Consider the following 17,557-nt stretch of genomic DNA (forward strand, 5'->3'; position numbering starts at 1 on the left):
TGTTTCTCACATTTTAAGTTTTTTATGTCGAGTTTAGCTTTAACCCTTAAATACCAGGAAATGACACATATGTCACATTCAAGTGACAAGTAACTAATGCCAAGATGTCACATATGTATCACTTTTTTTTTTTTTTTTTTTTTTGGGAACATACTTTGACTCAGTAAAGTTCTGAGATTCTTGTTTGAACCTTGTGGCATCTAATTAGTAATTAGTAAACTTTAATTTGATTCTGGCAATATTTGGGGGGAGGAGGGGGGGGGAATTTCCCTCCCAAGAAAAAACATGGCCTTTACATTAGAAATTATTTTTACAGCAGCAAATGTGCAATTTTTGCCATGAGAACCCCTGTCAGGTGATATGCAGTCACCGTTTTAAGCCCTCACATCCCGGCATTGCCTACTTGAGGGCCTGACGAAATTCAAATTTCGTGAAAAAGAAGACTTTTTTACTTTTGTCTTCTACTTGATAAATGGAAGATTTTTTTTTTTTTTTTTTTCCCAACTATGGGCTTGTAGCCTAGTATCTACTGAAGAAAAGTAGGTATAATTTGTAACTAGCATACATAACTTCTGAGATATATATATATATATATATATATATATATATATATATAATGGATAAAAGCAAGGAGGGCCAAAAGGGCTAAGTAAAAATCAAATAAGGTAAAAGGAAACACTAGTGCTAGTTTTGCAATATTTATATAAATGTCTGCATATGTCCATAAAAATATGCGGGGCATTACAGGCCGCAAATGTCGGCACCTCCGTCAGCGCCGCCCCGCCACGTTTCTCTCCCGATCTCTCGGCTGCAGATCGAAATGGACGCACGGTGTATATAATATATATATATATATATATATATATATATATATATATATATATATATAAATCAAATAAGGTAAAAGGAAACACTCACCGGACAGTAGGAAAATTCAAAATTTTCGCTAATTTATAGCATCATCGGTTCCGTCTTCTGTTTCTTCTCACACCGATGATGCTATAAATTAGCGAAAATTTTGAATTTTCCTACTGTCCGGTGAGTGTTTCCTTTTACCTTATTTGTATTTATATATTATATACACCGTGCGTCCATTTCGATCTGCAGCCGAGAGATCGGGAGAAACGTGGCGGGCGGCGCTGACGGAGGTGCCGACATTTGCGGCCTGTAATGCCCCGCATATTTTTATGGACATATGCAGACATTTATATAAATATTGCAAAACTAGCACTAACCTGTGTTATAAGAGTTGTTCAAAGTGATGTCCACCTACATTCACACATTCCTGGCATCGTTTGATGAAATTTTGATTCACACGCAAAAGTTCTTCTTCCGTAATTCTTCCTAGTTCTGCCCTTATATTGTCTTTTAGTTCGTCGATGCTATGAGGGTTATTTCGGTAGACTCTATTTTTCAAGGTTCCCCACAAATAATAGTCACATACGGTAAAATCTGGCGAACGTGAAGGCCATAAACCTCTTGAAATTATTCTGTCATCAAACACCTCCCTTATAGCATCCAAAGAATCAGCAGCGGTATGGGCTGTGGCCGAATCTTGTTGAAAATACCCATATTGTCTCTCATTATCTGATAACAACTGAAAAAACGGCGCGAGTATTTGTGTGCGGTACCTCTCTGAATTTATTGTGTCTTCAAAAAATATAGGCCCTATTATTCTTTTGGCACTTACAGCACACCACACACCAATTTTTGCATCGTGTAACGGAACTTCGTGTATTATTCGGGGATTTTCAGTGCTCCAGTATCTATTGTTCTGTGAACAAACATGACCACGCAAGTGAAACCATGCCTCATCCGAAAAAATTATTAACTGTGGATCAACAATACCATCTACAATATTCTGCAAAACCCAATTACAGAAATTTACTCTACTTACGTTGTCAGGGGGCCGTAATTCTTGCACTATAGAAACTCTGTACGGTTTTAATTTTAGTAGCTTAGTGGCTGTATGTGCTGATGATTTTGACACGCCCATCTCCTGTGAAACACGGCGTAGAGGTTTGTTTGGAGAACGTTCTAACGCTGCACCAATTTCATCGAGTTTTGCTTCGGTTAGAATCCGTCGTTTTTGCTTAGGTGTTTTAAAATTTAACGATCCAGTTTCTCGTAATTTAAGGACAAGACGTCTAACCGTATCTCTATGTGGAGGTGAAACGCCTGGGAATTTCTGTACAAATTGCCTACACACGTCTCGACACGAGTCTGTTTTCACGTAAGTGTCATACATAAAAATTATTTGTTCTAACGTGAACCTTGCGGCTGGCATTCCAATCGTCTGACTGACACAACACACATACACACTGCAATAACATAAACAAGTAACGGCAAGTAACCAAGAATAACACTCTTACGCACAGTACGAAATTAACACGCTCTTGGTTTACATCTGCCTGCCACTATATTCACAGCTCTGTAGTCGCGAAAGAACAAAAAACTTGAGCTAGGAGATTTCGGATTGCAAGGAAGCTCACGAACACCATTAGCTTTTAACGGTTCGTCTGCAGCGTAATCTTGATACAGTGTTGCACATTCGAAACCTCCAAACGATCCCCATAGACACAAAACTCTTTCAAGGATATAAACTTAAGCAGGACGTTACTGGTCAAAACTATGATTAAAATGTTTTACAGAGTATTATCTGTGGCTCTTAATATAATTTCTAAAGCGTATTTATTTGTGTATATAAGGGTGGAACTTGGAAGAATTACAGAAGAACTTTTGCATGTTATAACACAGGTTAGTGCTCGTTTTGCAAGATGTCCACAAAAATAAGCGGGCATTACAGGCCTCAAATGTCGGCATCTCCGTCAGCGCCGCCCGCCACGTTTCTCCCGATCTCTCGGCTGCAGATCGAAATGGACGCACTGTATATATATATACAAATAATGAAGGAGACAGTAAACACTTACAACACGAATAGAAATAATTCAATATTTCGCGATCTGAGTCGCATTTTCAAGAAGGTAGATAAAAGATCGACGACACTTTGTGTAGAGGCACAGAATACTGACCGTAGCGTCTCTGCGGTCAGTGTTGCCAGAAACAGTTGAAAGGAAACACGAAATACTTTAGCCAGTGTTTACTGTGAGGTGGGTGGGTAGTTTCGGGGAGGAAAGGAAAGAGTTACTGGTTGGCTAGGTTGAGTCCGGGGGGTATAGTGGCGTGCATGCCTGCTATATAGGCCCTTTCCCATCGCCTGCGGAAAGATGTGTCAGAGCGGGGGGGTAAAAGGTGGATGATGGCAACACGGAAGCAGTTATTGAAGGTGGTGTTATGGCTGTTGGTGTGGATGGCAACTGTGAAATCGGAGTTTTGGGTGGAGGAATGGTGATTATTTATCCTTAGATTCAAGGGGGTGGAGGTTTCGCCTAGGTAGAAGTTGCCGCAGATTTGACAGATGAGGGTGTAAATTAGGTTGGATGAGTGGCAGGTGCCCTTAGGGTGAAGGGTGAACTCACCTGCCGCTGTAGGGATCAGGAGGGTGGGGGAGGTGATGAGTATGGGGCAGGTCTTGCATCTGGGTTTGTTGCACCTGTGGGCTGGGGGAAGGGGTGCGGAAGGGGTGGGGGTGTTTCGGACCAAGATGTTTGGAGGTTGGGGGGGCGATGGAAGACGACCCTAGGTTTTTCCCGAAAGATGTCTCTGGTCTCGGGATCACTGTGCAGGATGGGGAGGAGGGAGTGGAGGTATGTCTGATACCCAATACCACCCTCACATTACGAAAATCACCCAAAACTCCGATTTCACAGTTGCCATCCACACCAACAGCCATAACACCACCTTCAATAACTGCTTCCGTGTTGCCATCATCCACCTTTTACCCCCCCGCTCTGACACATCTTTCCGCAGAGCGATGGGAAAGGGCCTATATAGCAGGCATGCACGCCACTATACCCCCCGGACTCAACCTAGCCAACCAGTAACTCTTTCCTTTCCTCCCGAAACTACCCACCCACCTCACAGTAAACACTGGCTAAAGTATTTCGTGTTTCCTTTCAACTGTTTCTGGCAACACTGACCGCAGAGACGCTACGGTCAGTATTCTGTGCCTCTACTCAAAGTGTCGTCGATCTTTTATCTACCTTCTTGAAAATGTGACTCAGATCGCGGAATATTGAATTATTTCTATTTGTGTGGTAAGTGTTTACTGTCTCCTTCATTATTTGTATTTATCCGCCTTCTGGCACCATTTCTAACCCTATTCCTGTGTTATATATATATATATATATAATATATATATATTATATATATATATATATATAAATCAAATAAGGTAAAAGGAAACACTCACCGGACAGTAGGAAAATTCAAAATTTTCGCTAATTTATAGCATCATCGGTGTGAGAAGAAACAGAAGACGGAACCGGAAGTTGGGGTCCTGCAGAGTTGCCAGGTCCCCATTGAAGAAGAAGCGGTGCGTAGAACGAAAAAACACTGTTTCGTCACCAGGCTCGTCGTAAACTGTGAGTGTGTAGGATGAGTTGGGAGGGAGGGCGGGAGGGTGGGTGAGGGTTGGGCATTACTGGGTGGCCTTGTTCAGGCCAGGTGGAGTGGTTGCACTCATGGCCGATATATAGGCCCTCTCCCATCTTTTGCGAACAGAGGTGTTGGCTGGTTGGGGTAGGAGGTGGATGATCGCTACCCGGAAGCAGTCGTTGAAACTGATGTTGTGGTGGTTGGTGTGGACGGCAACAGTGAAGTCCAGGTTGTGTGCGCCGTCCACACCAACCACCACAACATCAGTTTCAACGACTGCTTCCGGGTAGCGATCATCCACCTCCTACCCCAACCAGCCAACACCTCTGTTCGCAAAAGATGGGAGAGGGCCTATATATCGGCCATGAGTGCAACCACTCCACCTGGCCTGAACAAGGCCACCCAGTAATGCCCAACCCTCACCCACCCTCCCGCCCTCCCTCCCAACTCATCCTACACACTCACAGTTTACGACGAGCCTGGTGACGAAACAGTGTTTTTTTCGTTCTACGCACCGCTTCTTCTTCAATGGGGACCTGGCAACTCTGCAGGACCCCAACTTTCGGTTCCGTCTTCTGTTTCTTCTCACACCGATGATGCTATAAATTAGCGAAAATTTTGAATTTTCCTACTGTCCGGTGAGTGTTTCCTTTTACCTTATTTGATTTTTACTTAGCCCTTTTGGCCCTCCTTGCTTTTATCCATTATATATATATATATATATATATATATATATATATATATATTAAAACCTTGAAGGAATTTTAAATTTCCCACCAAAAACAACCCCGGTTTTTACATTCGAATATATTCCTTTCTCGGAAAGTATCAGCAAAAAGTATGCAATTCTTACCATGAGAATGGAATGCATATTAGGCAATGTACGGGTACTTTTTTGAACTGTCACATCCTCGCATTGCCCTAGTTAGGCCCAACAAGGTTCAATGTTCGTTAAAGAAATATTGTATTTTTTACTTTGGTCTTTTTCTTCTACTTGATCAATGACAATATTTTTTTTTACCATATGCTTATAGCCTAATCCATGCTGAAATTTGATACTAGCATTTGTAGTTACCAAGATATCAATTTTTATTTATTACGTTGTGTGATTTTAAACTTTCCACTGAAAACATGCTCAGCATTGAAAAACATGCTTGGCGTTGAAGCATTATTGTGTAAAACAGACTTTTAAGTAGAACTGTTAGCGAAAAATGCAGGCTCGACCAAGACTCGAACCTGGGTCTCTGGCATTCCATACCATTGCTCTACCACTGAGCTACCGTGCTATTGGCTTCGCCTGATTTTTCGCTCCTGCTGTTTTACCTGTGTGGAATCATCTTTGTCAGTGCTACCGCAACGGAATCTGTTGCCTTTGAAACACAGTAGACGTTGATGTTGCCTCTTTCCTCCCAGTGTAGAGATGTTACTTCATTAAATTAATTAAAGAAAAGGGGCAACGTCAACGTCTACTGTGTTTCAAAGGCAACAGATTCCGTTGCGGTAGCACTGACAAAGATGATTCCACACAGGTAAAACAGCAGAAGCGAAAAATCAGGCGAAGCCAGGCTGGCTCGGTAGCTCAGTGGTAGATCAATGGCACGGAATGCCAGAGACCCAGGTTCGAGTCCTGGTCGAGCCTGCATTTTTTTGCTAACAGTTCTACGTAGTACATCATCTGTGTGGCCCTAATTTAATGAAGACTTTTAAGTGTTAAATTTTATCAGAAACTGATATGTAAGAAAAATTGTTAGGTATGTTTCAGACATTACATACACTTAATTAGTACACTAGAACCAATACATATATACCATAATTAGCTGGCAAGATGTGAACATTGCAGAGTATTAGTTTGGATGTAATTACAGATTTCTTGCTGAAGGACAGATTCTTTCCATATCCAGGCATATGCAAACAGAAAACTTTTAAGTAATTCCATTGCAAAATAGTGTTTTGAGGCCACACTTGTTTTTTGTTACTTCTGTATAAATAATTCTATGAATATTTTAGAGCAGAACTATAGTAAATTAACATGGTCAAGTTGCAATATGTTCTAACACTTACAATTATTCAGTGAGAGATTAAATTGCTAGAATATCCTCTTTTTTTTTAATGTTCGCATAACCAACCTTGCACAATTCTTGTCCCAAAATTTCAATATTTTGACCCAGTTTCTGGGACTTTCCTCATGCTTACATGCAATATTCCAGATATTTGTTTTCAACTTAACAGCTTTGCTTTTCACCAGGCCAATATACAATAATATATTTTATATATTTCACATAGGCAGTATATATCTATCATATCTGATCTGATCAGGATAATACAAAAGTAGGACTGTGTGATATGAAAAAATAGCAACCTGTTGTACTGTGTCACCATGATCAATGGATATTGTGCTCATCATTAATGTTAACATTATGTTCATTGTCTATGTGTGAACTTGATATCTGTATTTAAATTAATATTTTTTGAATTTGACACTGAAAAGTTACTATTACATGCCTTACACAAATGGTACATTTTGCATTTGATGTATAGTTTTAGCTGTTATTACATAATATGTATTACTTAATTGTAGTCAGTATTTTCATCTACATGAAAAATCTGGAAAAGTCAAGGAATTTGTTTTCTTAAGATGAGTTGGGACATGGCAATATTGTTCCAAAATGTTTTGATCTCTCCCAAAAGAATCTTCATCTGGAGACATAAGAATATAGTGAGTGATATGTTAATTTTCAACTCTTCTATTTTTAGACATAACAGAAGACATACTTGCCAAGTACAGGCGTAAACCTGGTGCAGGGGATTCTTCCATATCATCAGAGAACACTGTGCAGCAGCTCAAGGTGAAAGAGGAGGAGGACGAGCGGCTTGTTATTGATCCACTAAATGTGGAAGCATCATTTGCCTTTGCAGATGCAAAAAGGAAACTGCGTCTGGTTTTAAGTACTGCAGATCTGCAACATGCACCATGGACAACAAACAATTTTCAAAGAATGGTAAGGTTTTATTTTGTGGGTTATCGATTAATTGAATTGAAAATTATGTGTGCATCAGCACTTAGGCTATTTTGCACCTGTCACATTATACAGGGTCCAGTCCCGTACCATAACTAAAATAAAAACGTGTGTGAACCTAAATAGCCCTACCTGGGTTAAAAGCTGAGGCTGTAAAGGGTCACTCAGCACATATAAGGACACACACACACACACACACACACAACCCCACAGAGGATTATACTGGCCGTACGTCCAGATGCCAGAGCCTCCTTAGTCTGCAAAGAGCAGTTACCGGGATGTATTATGTGGAAGTGAGATTACATTTGTGTGCCTTACCAGAAGTTCACCCCTTACATTCCCTATTGTGGATTATTTTTCGATAATACAGAAGGTGGGCCTAATATAATGAACATATTAACATGAAGAAACATATTTTTCCAGTTGTAATGACTATATGTAGTTATTCTGCTGTTGATCTTAGACAGTATTTATGTAAACTGTATTTATTTTCTGTGTTAGTAAAATTTGGACATGCTATGTCTATTTCCCATTTGCTACCATTTGATTGGTGTATGTAGTGTTTTTAATGTGAACAAACTTAGAATACATCATTACATTATTTAATACACAGCATGTACAAAAAGGTGTCCAATATTTATAAATGTCTTTATGTTCTGTTTACATTTGTTGGTTCATGTGCACCATTATCTGAATATCATCTATACTTCGCTTGCTCTATACCCAGGAAACTTCCACCATTAATGCTAATTAAACTGGAATGATAATCTCCTTTATATGTTGCCCCCACAACCTTATTTCTAACACTAGGAGAGGAAGTAGTTTTATTCGGTTTTAATATCAATCTGCCCTGACTGTTTTGTCAACTCTTCATAAAATATGGTAGTCCCATGATGTGAGAAAATTTTACTGCTCTTCAAATTCAGAAAGAAGATTCCTTCCAATCAGCAATATCTGTAGAGAAATAGCAGATATGTTGTTTGTATGTATATTGCCATGAATTAACTCTGTGCTTCACAGCTTAAGGGGAATTTCACACCAAAGAGACAAACAGTATGCCGTGTGTCAAGTGATTTCTGTCGCTGTAGTATGAAATCTTCCAAACAGAAAAGAACGTGAAGAATTGGTCAATGAAATGTGCTTAAATTAAACCAAGGGTAATATGGCATTATGGTAGTATTGTATTGCCAGTACATAATTAAGTGATGATCATGTCCACTCCGAGAGAGACCAGGAGTCGCCACCAAAATTATATAATGGAAACAGTTCATTGAGAGTCAAGGCCTGCTAAGCAACTTTTTGTTATATTGAGCCCCAACACTGCTGTTCTTCTCTCCTTTGAGACCTGATGTCCTCAGAACCGCTTGTCCCACAAGAGATCAAACCCAGGGCTACTTGCACCAAGGGCAAGAGTGCTAGCCATTAGACTTCTGAAACTCTACCACCATAATTAATTGAACAAGGTAAAAAATGTCTTAAGATTGGACCCAATGCTTGAAGTGGATGTGAGGGAATGGAATCTCCCAAGCTAGGAAAACATGTTTGAAAACAGGAGCATCTCCAAATCTAGCCCCAAAGCTCAAGCAACTCCCCACCTAAAAATTTCCACTTCGAACACTGATTGGGCCAATTGTTTGCAGATAAGTGAGCTGTGAAATTGTCTTGTATTTTTACTGTGAAAATTACAGTCATGCTATGCTAACCATAGACATGTGTCTAGGTAGCCTGTTAATGTGATATACAGTGTGTCCGAGAAAAAATAGACCAATAAAGAATTTAAATAACTCAACAACCGTTAACGACAGAAATGTCAAATAACGTTTATTTGGAAGAGAAAATCATAGAATTTTTTTTAACCAAAGAACAAGAAAAAATTTTCACCTTAGTAGATCTCAATGTGTGCTACTTTGGTGGCTCGACAAACATCAAGGTGGTACTCAACCTCCATCCAAGTGTTCAACATTTGATGAGTGACTGAGCCACATGCATCGATAATTCTTTCACGGAGATCATTGAGGTCTTGCACAGGTGTTTGGTAAACCATAGTCTTCACATAACCCCAAAGGAAAAAAGTCCAAAGGAGTCAAGGCTGGTGACCGTGGTGGCCATTTAATGGGTCCACCCCTCCCAATCCAATTACCAGCGAAATTGTTATTAAGGAAGTTAGTAACACAACGGGCATAATGTGGGGGGGGGGGGGCATCCTGCTTAAACATGTACCCATGAGGTATACGAGGTACAGCATACTGTTGCAACGTTTGCAGGTAACTTGCACCTGTAACTGTAGCTTCCTCAAAGAAAAAGGGCCCAATTACGGAATCTTGTGTCAAACCACACCACACATTCAACTTGGGGCTGTCGCGTTCATGTTCAACAACTGCAGTGGGATTCTGCTCACCCCATATTCTACAGTTATGCCTATGCACTTTTCCGGAAATGTGGAAGGTAGCCTCATCTGAAAATCTTACACGTGTCAGGAATTCATTGTCATCATCAATGCATGATAGCACTTCACTAGCATAATCAAACCTAGCGGGTTTATCACTGCACTTTAGTTTCTGAACAAGCTGTAACTTGTAGGCTCTAAGCCGTAACCTTTTATGTACGATATCATGCACAGTAGAATGTGGAATTTGAAGTTGGGAACTAGCACGTCTCACAGATTTACGCGGGCTTCTCTGGAAAGCTTCCTGAACTGCAACCACTTTATCCTCGCTCACATGCTTCCGACCACTACCTTTCTTCCTCAACAAAGACCCTGTTTCCAGCAATTGTTTATGCCATTTAACAATGTAATGACGTTCTGGTGCTTCCTGTCCATATTGTTGCCGGAATCTTCTTTGTACCGTTACAGGAGACTTCAATTCTGCAATCCAAAAGCAGCACTCAACTTTTTGACGAACAGTAAACGGCGCCATTGTGCAGACTACTCACGAACAAAGCCATGCTTGCGCTTAATTATGTTACGATTTTTTCCCTTCTGGTGGTAAAAAAAATTCCTTTCTTCCCTCTTCCAAATAAACGTTATTTGACATTTCTATTGTTAACGATTGTTGAGTTATTTAAATTCTTTATTGGTATATTTTTTCTCGGACACACTGTATATCGTGAATACAGATAAGTAAAGGGCTGGCACATTTCCTTTTTTTTTTTTGGTTTGTAAGCCCCTTTTTTGTAAGAATTATATTGTAAAGTTGTAGTTTCATGATGACGGTGATTATCAGAGAATTCCAATTTTTCCTCTTCCAGAGAGAAGTCTGGGCACAGAAGGAGAATGAACTGGTCTCATTTCTCCAGCTTCAGCTGGCTGAAGCAATCAACTTGCAGGACCGCTCTCTCATCGCACATCTGCATGAGACCCTGCGTTGCATCAGACTCTTTGATGATGAAGGGTATGTATGGAATGGTTTGTAATATGAATGTGGGTAAAGATCAAAGTTTCAGACACAGTACTGAAAGACAATTTTATACTGAAACCGTAACAGCAACAAAACAAAAACAACACAAGATGGCACAGGATTTTTTTTATTTTTTTTTTTATTATTATTATTATTATTTATTCTAAGCTTTGGTAAGGATTGTCGGAAACTGTGCTCTGACAAGAAAATGTCAACATTTGAAGGTATGTTGTTATACAAGTGTGGAAGCCTACAGTATAAAGAGCATTGGATTGTGAAAGGACTTTACAGTGTGGGTTGCTTTTGTGGGTACTCAAAGATTAAATTCATTGATTAGAAATTCAGTTTTAATTTTAGCTTTGATAATTTTATGAAAACATTCAATCTCTTCTGTTTCATGACGAGTGTGTGGTGGCTGGATGTTTAAAATAGAGATAATATCTGTTTTGTGGAGGTGTATTAGAGAAGGTATTGCAAGTAATTGCACGGAAAACTGAGTACAGAGTCGGTACTGGAAAGATTAGTTTTAGAAGCTGTGGTCCAGATAGCAGAGAAATATTCAAGTAATAGGGGATATAAAAAAATTGAAAAGTATTGGTAATGGATAGTTGGTTTTGGATTTGAGTAAACGTGTATATTCATTTTACATTTTTCTTGCTTCAGGATCATTTTTTTAATTTACACAAGGAGGAGGGTATGATATTTTTATTAGCTTACCAGTTACATACTTTTCCATTTTTTCACATACCCGTAGTACATAGAATATTATTGTTTAAATATGTTAAATACACATCCTTCAATATTTGTGCTTGCTCATTCCTATCATTTTTTTAAATTTTTTTTTAGGTTCTGAAATATAATTTTACAAAATGTTACAATTTGTTTTTGTTTTTTTTACATTTTATTATTTCTACAGGTGCAGGAAACTTTTCAAGTCACTGAAAGAAGATTACAAAAAGAGGTCACCATACATTGCTTATCTAGTGCGCTGTAGACAGGGATTGCTATCAACAATTGCACATTTGGAAAGGTATGTATCATCCCGATATGCAGAACGTTATCAGACTAATTTTAAGTTTTATAGATAAAGCAAGATGGGAATTTCTGGTTAACTGGAATCATATTTATTCAGGGGTGACAGTAGTATGTGATTTATTGGCTTGCTTTTACGTTAATTTAATTAATTTTTATTGAATGGATATGGGAATCCTGTTCATAACAGTAATTGGTTCTTAATTTGTTTAGTCCTAGAATAAACCAATAAACAGTATTTATATCTTGTACTAACATGAGCATGTATTAATTAATTACCCTTCTAGACATTTTGTTGTTGTCCACAATTTTTCACTCCTTTTTTTTTAAGGTAATGTTAAACATGGTTACCATCGTCACATAAGATTTTTGCACTATATTCATCATCATCCTTCGCCGTTTCTTGTCTCTGGCTGGGTCGGCATAGAAGTCAAGCCTCTATTTTGGTTTGGTTTGAGTTGCTGTTTTAAGTCCACTTTATGCACAGTAAGACAAGCCTCTATTTTCTTCTGGTCTTTTACCATTCCTCTCTTTCCACGATGTTCCAATTTTGTCCTCTTCTCCTAACACACTCCACTATCTGCTCTTTCCACCGATATCTTGGTCTTCTCCTTGGCCTTATTTCCACTCCTTGTGCATTATAAGCTCCTACTGGTAATCTTTCTGCATCTATCCTCTTCATGTGTGCAAACCATTTCATCTGTGCCTGATCTATTTTGTTCTGGAGCTTCACCACCCTCACTGTCTGTTGGATCTCCTCATTCGTTATTCTGTTACTTCTAGTCTTCCCCAATATACTCCATGAACCACTCTGTTCTTCCCACTGGCATCTTCACACAGCTCTGATTGGCCTTGTATGTGCTCTGCACTCTACACACTATTTCTTCCTCGACTCCTTTCTCTCTCAGAGCCTTCCAAATATTTGTTCTCTCCATGCTATCATATGCTTTTTCTATATCTAGGGATGCCATAATCAAATCATTTCCATGCATTACCATATTTTGCACTATATTATAAGAAGCAAGTAGTCCAGAAATTATACACCTGATAAGTGAAGATTAAAGCATATAAATGTGTTCTTTGCACGTGAATTATCAAATAACTGTTCATGTGAAACTAAGAAAGCATCATCCATGCTACAGGCAGTCTAATCCTAGACAATTTGATTCCCTCAATTTTTGCTTTTATTGTAACATAAAGGTAAAGAAAAATCAGATTTTAGAATTATTTGCAGCACTGAAAAATATATAAATTCACAGAGGGTGATAGAATCTTAGGAATTGAAAATGTATTTCATAGGATAGAAAAAAAAATTGCATCATACAACGTATGAATGTGTGTGCTTAATATATTTGGGAATATTTCCTCCTTCTTTCTCTAACAGAATAATAGAACGGGTAAAGTGTGATCACCAAGTATGTAGTAAGTACCTTGTTGCTGTTTGCGTGCGGATTTTCCTTGAGAAAAGAGAGCAGCTGCTGGTCCAGTTCACGAGCGAATTCCAACACCTGACTGTGTCAGATGAGAAGACAGATCTTTTGGATGACTTCCTTCAGAAGCTTAATGCCGAAATGGAACGGGATGCCACTTGGCAAGGTATAGTGTTCTTAGATTTATCATGATACTGCTGGTAAGGTGGAAAATGCTATTTTACATGTTCTAAGTTCTTATATTTTAAATTTTCCCATATTTTAAGTTTTTTCCAACTTGAATCCATGAAAAACTTAAAATCGAGGTTCAGCTGTATTTGTTAGTAGTGGACAGTCAAATACAATTCCTGCTGAGGTTTTTTAAAAAAATCGCTATTCCTGAAAATAATAATTGTTCTTTTTTTCTAAATGGAGTAATGCAGATGTTTGTTGTGTAACATACTAACATTGAATCTGAAACACAAGAAATTGCTGACAGATAAAATTGTGAAGCTTGGGCTTAGCCAAAGTGTTAGAGCTCTTATCTTTGGTGCAAGTTGTCCTGGGTTCGATTTTAGTGGGAGAAAATTGTTTGACAGGGTTTGGTCTTGAGATCCTGAAATTTCATACTGGATTATATCCATGTGAGATACTAATCAATTTATGACTGTACCTGAATTTCTGCCTAAATACTCTGCTTAAATTATTACCATTCCCATAAACTGTTACGTGCCTGAATGGCCGAACACAATGATCAACATAGGGAGATTTAGTTGGCGGAAGCAACAATAGATGGCAGCGTGACGGAAAGGTGGAAAGTAAATTGCTTGACGAAATTAGAGGAAACAGAAAGTGATTATATTAAACAAAACAAATGAAAGATAATGAGTACAGATTAAACCATTGTAAATATAGGATAAGAAATATAAGATAATAGAGGAATTATAATGATTAATAAAATACTCATGAATTAGACATATAGGAGAGTAAGGAAGTCAAGATGTTGATTCGAATCCGTGTCTTTTATCTCTGGCAAGGAGGAACGCCTCCTTAGGTTTTTGGTTGTTTCCCCTTGGTGGTGTTATATTGATATTTGTCACCCCAAAGCACTATGGTTGCGCTAGCTGACTTTAGTCGCACTGGGCCATAGGTAGCGCTCTTAAATTAGCGATCCTGGGGTGTTCCTTTGGTCGTTTTTTTAGGTGGTGCTATATCCAGATTTGTCGCCCAAATATACATGAGAGTTTATTTAGCCAAGTTCAGGCTTCAGGCCGAAGAAAAGGGGGAAACGTTCAGGGAAAAAAGTTCTACAGAAGAATAGAAGAAATATTTAATCGAGCTACAGAAGAATAGAAGAAATAATTAATCGATAAAAGAAATAGATGATCCCTTCTACAGAAGAATAGAAGAAATAGATGATCCTTCTATAGAATAATAGAAGAAATAGCCAATCCTGTCATAGAAGAAGAAAACCTTTCCCAAAGAAGAAGAAGTTGACCACTCCATAGAAGGAAGAAGAAGAAGAAGTCAATCTTTCTCCTAGAAGAAGAATATAATTTTTGTATTGAGAATTTAAGCATATAATATTTGTAATTGTGAAGATTTCAGAATATATATTATCATTCTTATATCCATTGGCATATATCTCTGCTTTCTGATTTACATTCCAAAGAAAAGAACCCATAACCCTCGAGATTAGCCGTGGTATACAGAAGCTGTGCTCCTAAAGTGTGACATACACGAGGGCGTAGCAATACCCACGATACTCACTGATCAGGAATTAACGAGAAGTTAATGGCAATTCATTTTGTCTGAAGTTATTTCCTTTAGAAATCATCTTTGTATGATTTAGGTAGAGAATTTATTTTTCAGTGTGTACCAATGTAGATTGTTTTGCTACACTGTTTATAATATATATATTTTTCCTAGTTGCAAGTGGAACTCAGCTAGAACAAGCAAAAGCAGCCGTTGAAAGAGCAGTTATGAGCCGTGTGTACATGCATGCTCTCTATCCCAATGGAGATGGGGACATTTCAAGAGACCAGTGAGTACTTTCTTAAGATTTATATTTGGCAATAAAGTTAAACCTAATATAAGTATCAGACAAAATTTAGAAATGGGAAAAATTCTGAAAATGGCAGAACTCTTGCATAACAGTCATAAAGTCTTGTATGCTCATACAAATGAAACTATTTGCATTTGTTGTAAAATCAAAACATTCCACAGTCATTAATATTTTATTGTGGTGATGTAAAATGTACCTTGTGTATAAATACAGTCAACTCTCGATTCTACGACCCTGGGTATAACGACCCTCTCGAAGTAACGACCCTTTTCCCGGGAACCGTGAAAAATTTAGAAAAAGATAGAAAAATTTGAAAAAAAAAAAAGTTGAAAAATTGAAGGAAATCGGCCGAAAAATGCGTTGTTTTTTTCCCCACTCATTTCCTTCACGAGCGCTCTACCGCTCACAATTGGGTCTGAACTAAAAATAAGCACCACCACACCATGCTTGAGTGATATCCAATAGCACTTGACCTCTGCCCTCCCCTCCCTCAAGCGCACCAATGTTACCCCGCACCCGACGGCCGCTACCCAACGCGCCAGGCTTGTTTTGCCACGCTTTCTCTTGGATACGCGAGAAGAGAAGATCGAATGTGCTTGGATGTTATTTTAAATCGACCTTTTGTTTCCTTGTCCTAAGAGCTGCTGAAAACTTGTGGGGAAGGGTGGGAGCAGCCCGAAATGACTGCTGGACTTGCAGTCTTTGCCAATGTGTATGGCAGGTCAAGCTCTTTCATCGATAAATACACCACCTTGAGAGATAAGATCGCAGGAATGTTCGAAAATACAGATGTGTGGCGCCTGGAAGTCTGGCCCATCTGTCCAGTTCAGCAGGTTCCCGTGAGTGAGCAACTCTCGGCCTTGTAGCCGACAACTTCCGGTAACCGCTTTCATTCAAAATGTGTTCTTTGTTCCCTGCAACACTTCATAAAAAGCGAAACTGTTAGAGATAATCAAAACCACATAGGTGAACTAAAGATCGTCAACCCGCTTAATGCGTTGACATCCAGGTTTCCACAAAAGTTTACTTCGATCTTACGTGCATCATAACTCCCGTTTCCCACTTCATATCTTTTCCTAATTGTGTCGATGTCGTAATATCTGCTAAAAAAAAGTGTTCCGTTGGCTTACTGACTTCTCCCTCTTTTCCTGTCAGGAAACGTAGGGGGGTTTGCGATGCAGATTGTTTCAGCCACGATTTTCTTGCTGATGCGGGCTGATTACAGGCGAGGGTGGAAAAGGACCCATCCCTCTTCCTTTCCTTTGACGTCTAAAATGGGGCAACCAGTTCTGGATATATTCTTGAAAACGAACAAAAACCATAGAACAAGTAAAACAAAAAGGGACCCCCCCTTTCCCCAGCTCATTCTCCGCCACTGGTGTGCACGGCAATGTTGATAATTGCAGAATTCAGTTGTTTTCTTAAATTTATTTATTATATATTTTTTTTAATGCTGTTGTCTGCATAGGAAATATTGCCCGTATTATTGTCTGTTGCGTGGGTAAAATGGTATAAGGTAAAGCAAGGGTCATTTCTTTCTTCTTTACACTGCTGTTAATCGTTCGACAGTTGCATCGACAGTTGCGTTATCTTTGGGACTTTTCTCTTTCGCCACCTGTTGCTCTTGCTCGAACTTCCAGCCTTCCAGCCGGTCTCTTTGTTTTTACGATGCAGCTGGCGCCAGTGTTTTGTCTAGCGTCTGCTAAGCTCTTGCTTGCAGATAACAGCGATGACTCATCCAGGGCCAAGAAAAAAGTTATTGTTTTGAATCTGGCAAAGCTGTTTTCATTTGATAACCAAATTCGATCTCCAGAAAGCAAAACAAGAGTTAAAATAACTTCATGTTCTGCCCCTTCTGATAACCACAACTGTAAATTTAATTTACCTTTCTTCAGAACCATTCATGTGGAGGAAAAAAAAAGGTGTGTTCAATGTAGGAATGGTCCCTGAGACTGATTAAAAAGACATTATTCAAGCCGAAAACATTTGGAGGGGTGGGTGTTTGACATCCAGAATACTCCTAAATCCAACATTAAATTAACGTGAGAGTAAATAAGGATCTACCATTTTGATATGTGAAAATGCGCAGTTTCATAAAGCTTGTTTTCAGTTCATTTTATGCTGATGGGCTAATCGTGA

At 38.9% G+C, this 17,557-nt stretch overlaps 1 protein-coding gene and 1 non-coding gene across 4 annotated transcripts in view; both read left to right on the forward strand.

Moving 5' to 3' along the window:
• The window catches only part of Gapvd1 (GTPase activating protein and VPS9 domains 1), an 87,152-nt gene that overhangs the window by 59,712 nt on the left and 9,883 nt on the right, over positions 1 to 17,557 (forward strand). For all 3 annotated transcript variants that reach the window (XM_083126654.1, XM_083126653.1, XM_083126655.1), the window contains exons 21-25: positions 7,252 to 7,496; positions 10,764 to 10,906; positions 11,829 to 11,942; positions 13,329 to 13,540; positions 15,283 to 15,397. In XM_083126654.1, coding sequence (XP_082982780.1) covers positions 7,252 to 7,496; positions 10,764 to 10,906; positions 11,829 to 11,942; positions 13,329 to 13,540; positions 15,283 to 15,397 — 829 coding nt within the window. The remainder of the gene's footprint in view (positions 1 to 7,251; positions 7,497 to 10,763; positions 10,907 to 11,828; positions 11,943 to 13,328; positions 13,541 to 15,282; positions 15,398 to 17,557) is intronic.
• On the forward strand, positions 6,066 to 6,136 carry TRNAS-GGA (transfer RNA serine (anticodon GGA)). Its single transcript has one exon. It is a non-coding gene; the product is annotated as a tRNA-Ser (tRNA).

Source organism: Lepisma saccharinum, chromosome 8, assembly GCF_977018435.1.
Source record: "Lepisma saccharinum chromosome 8, izLepSacc3.1, whole genome shotgun sequence".
In the NCBI taxonomy this organism is placed as follows: Eukaryota; Metazoa; Arthropoda; class Insecta; order Zygentoma; family Lepismatidae; genus Lepisma; species Lepisma saccharinum.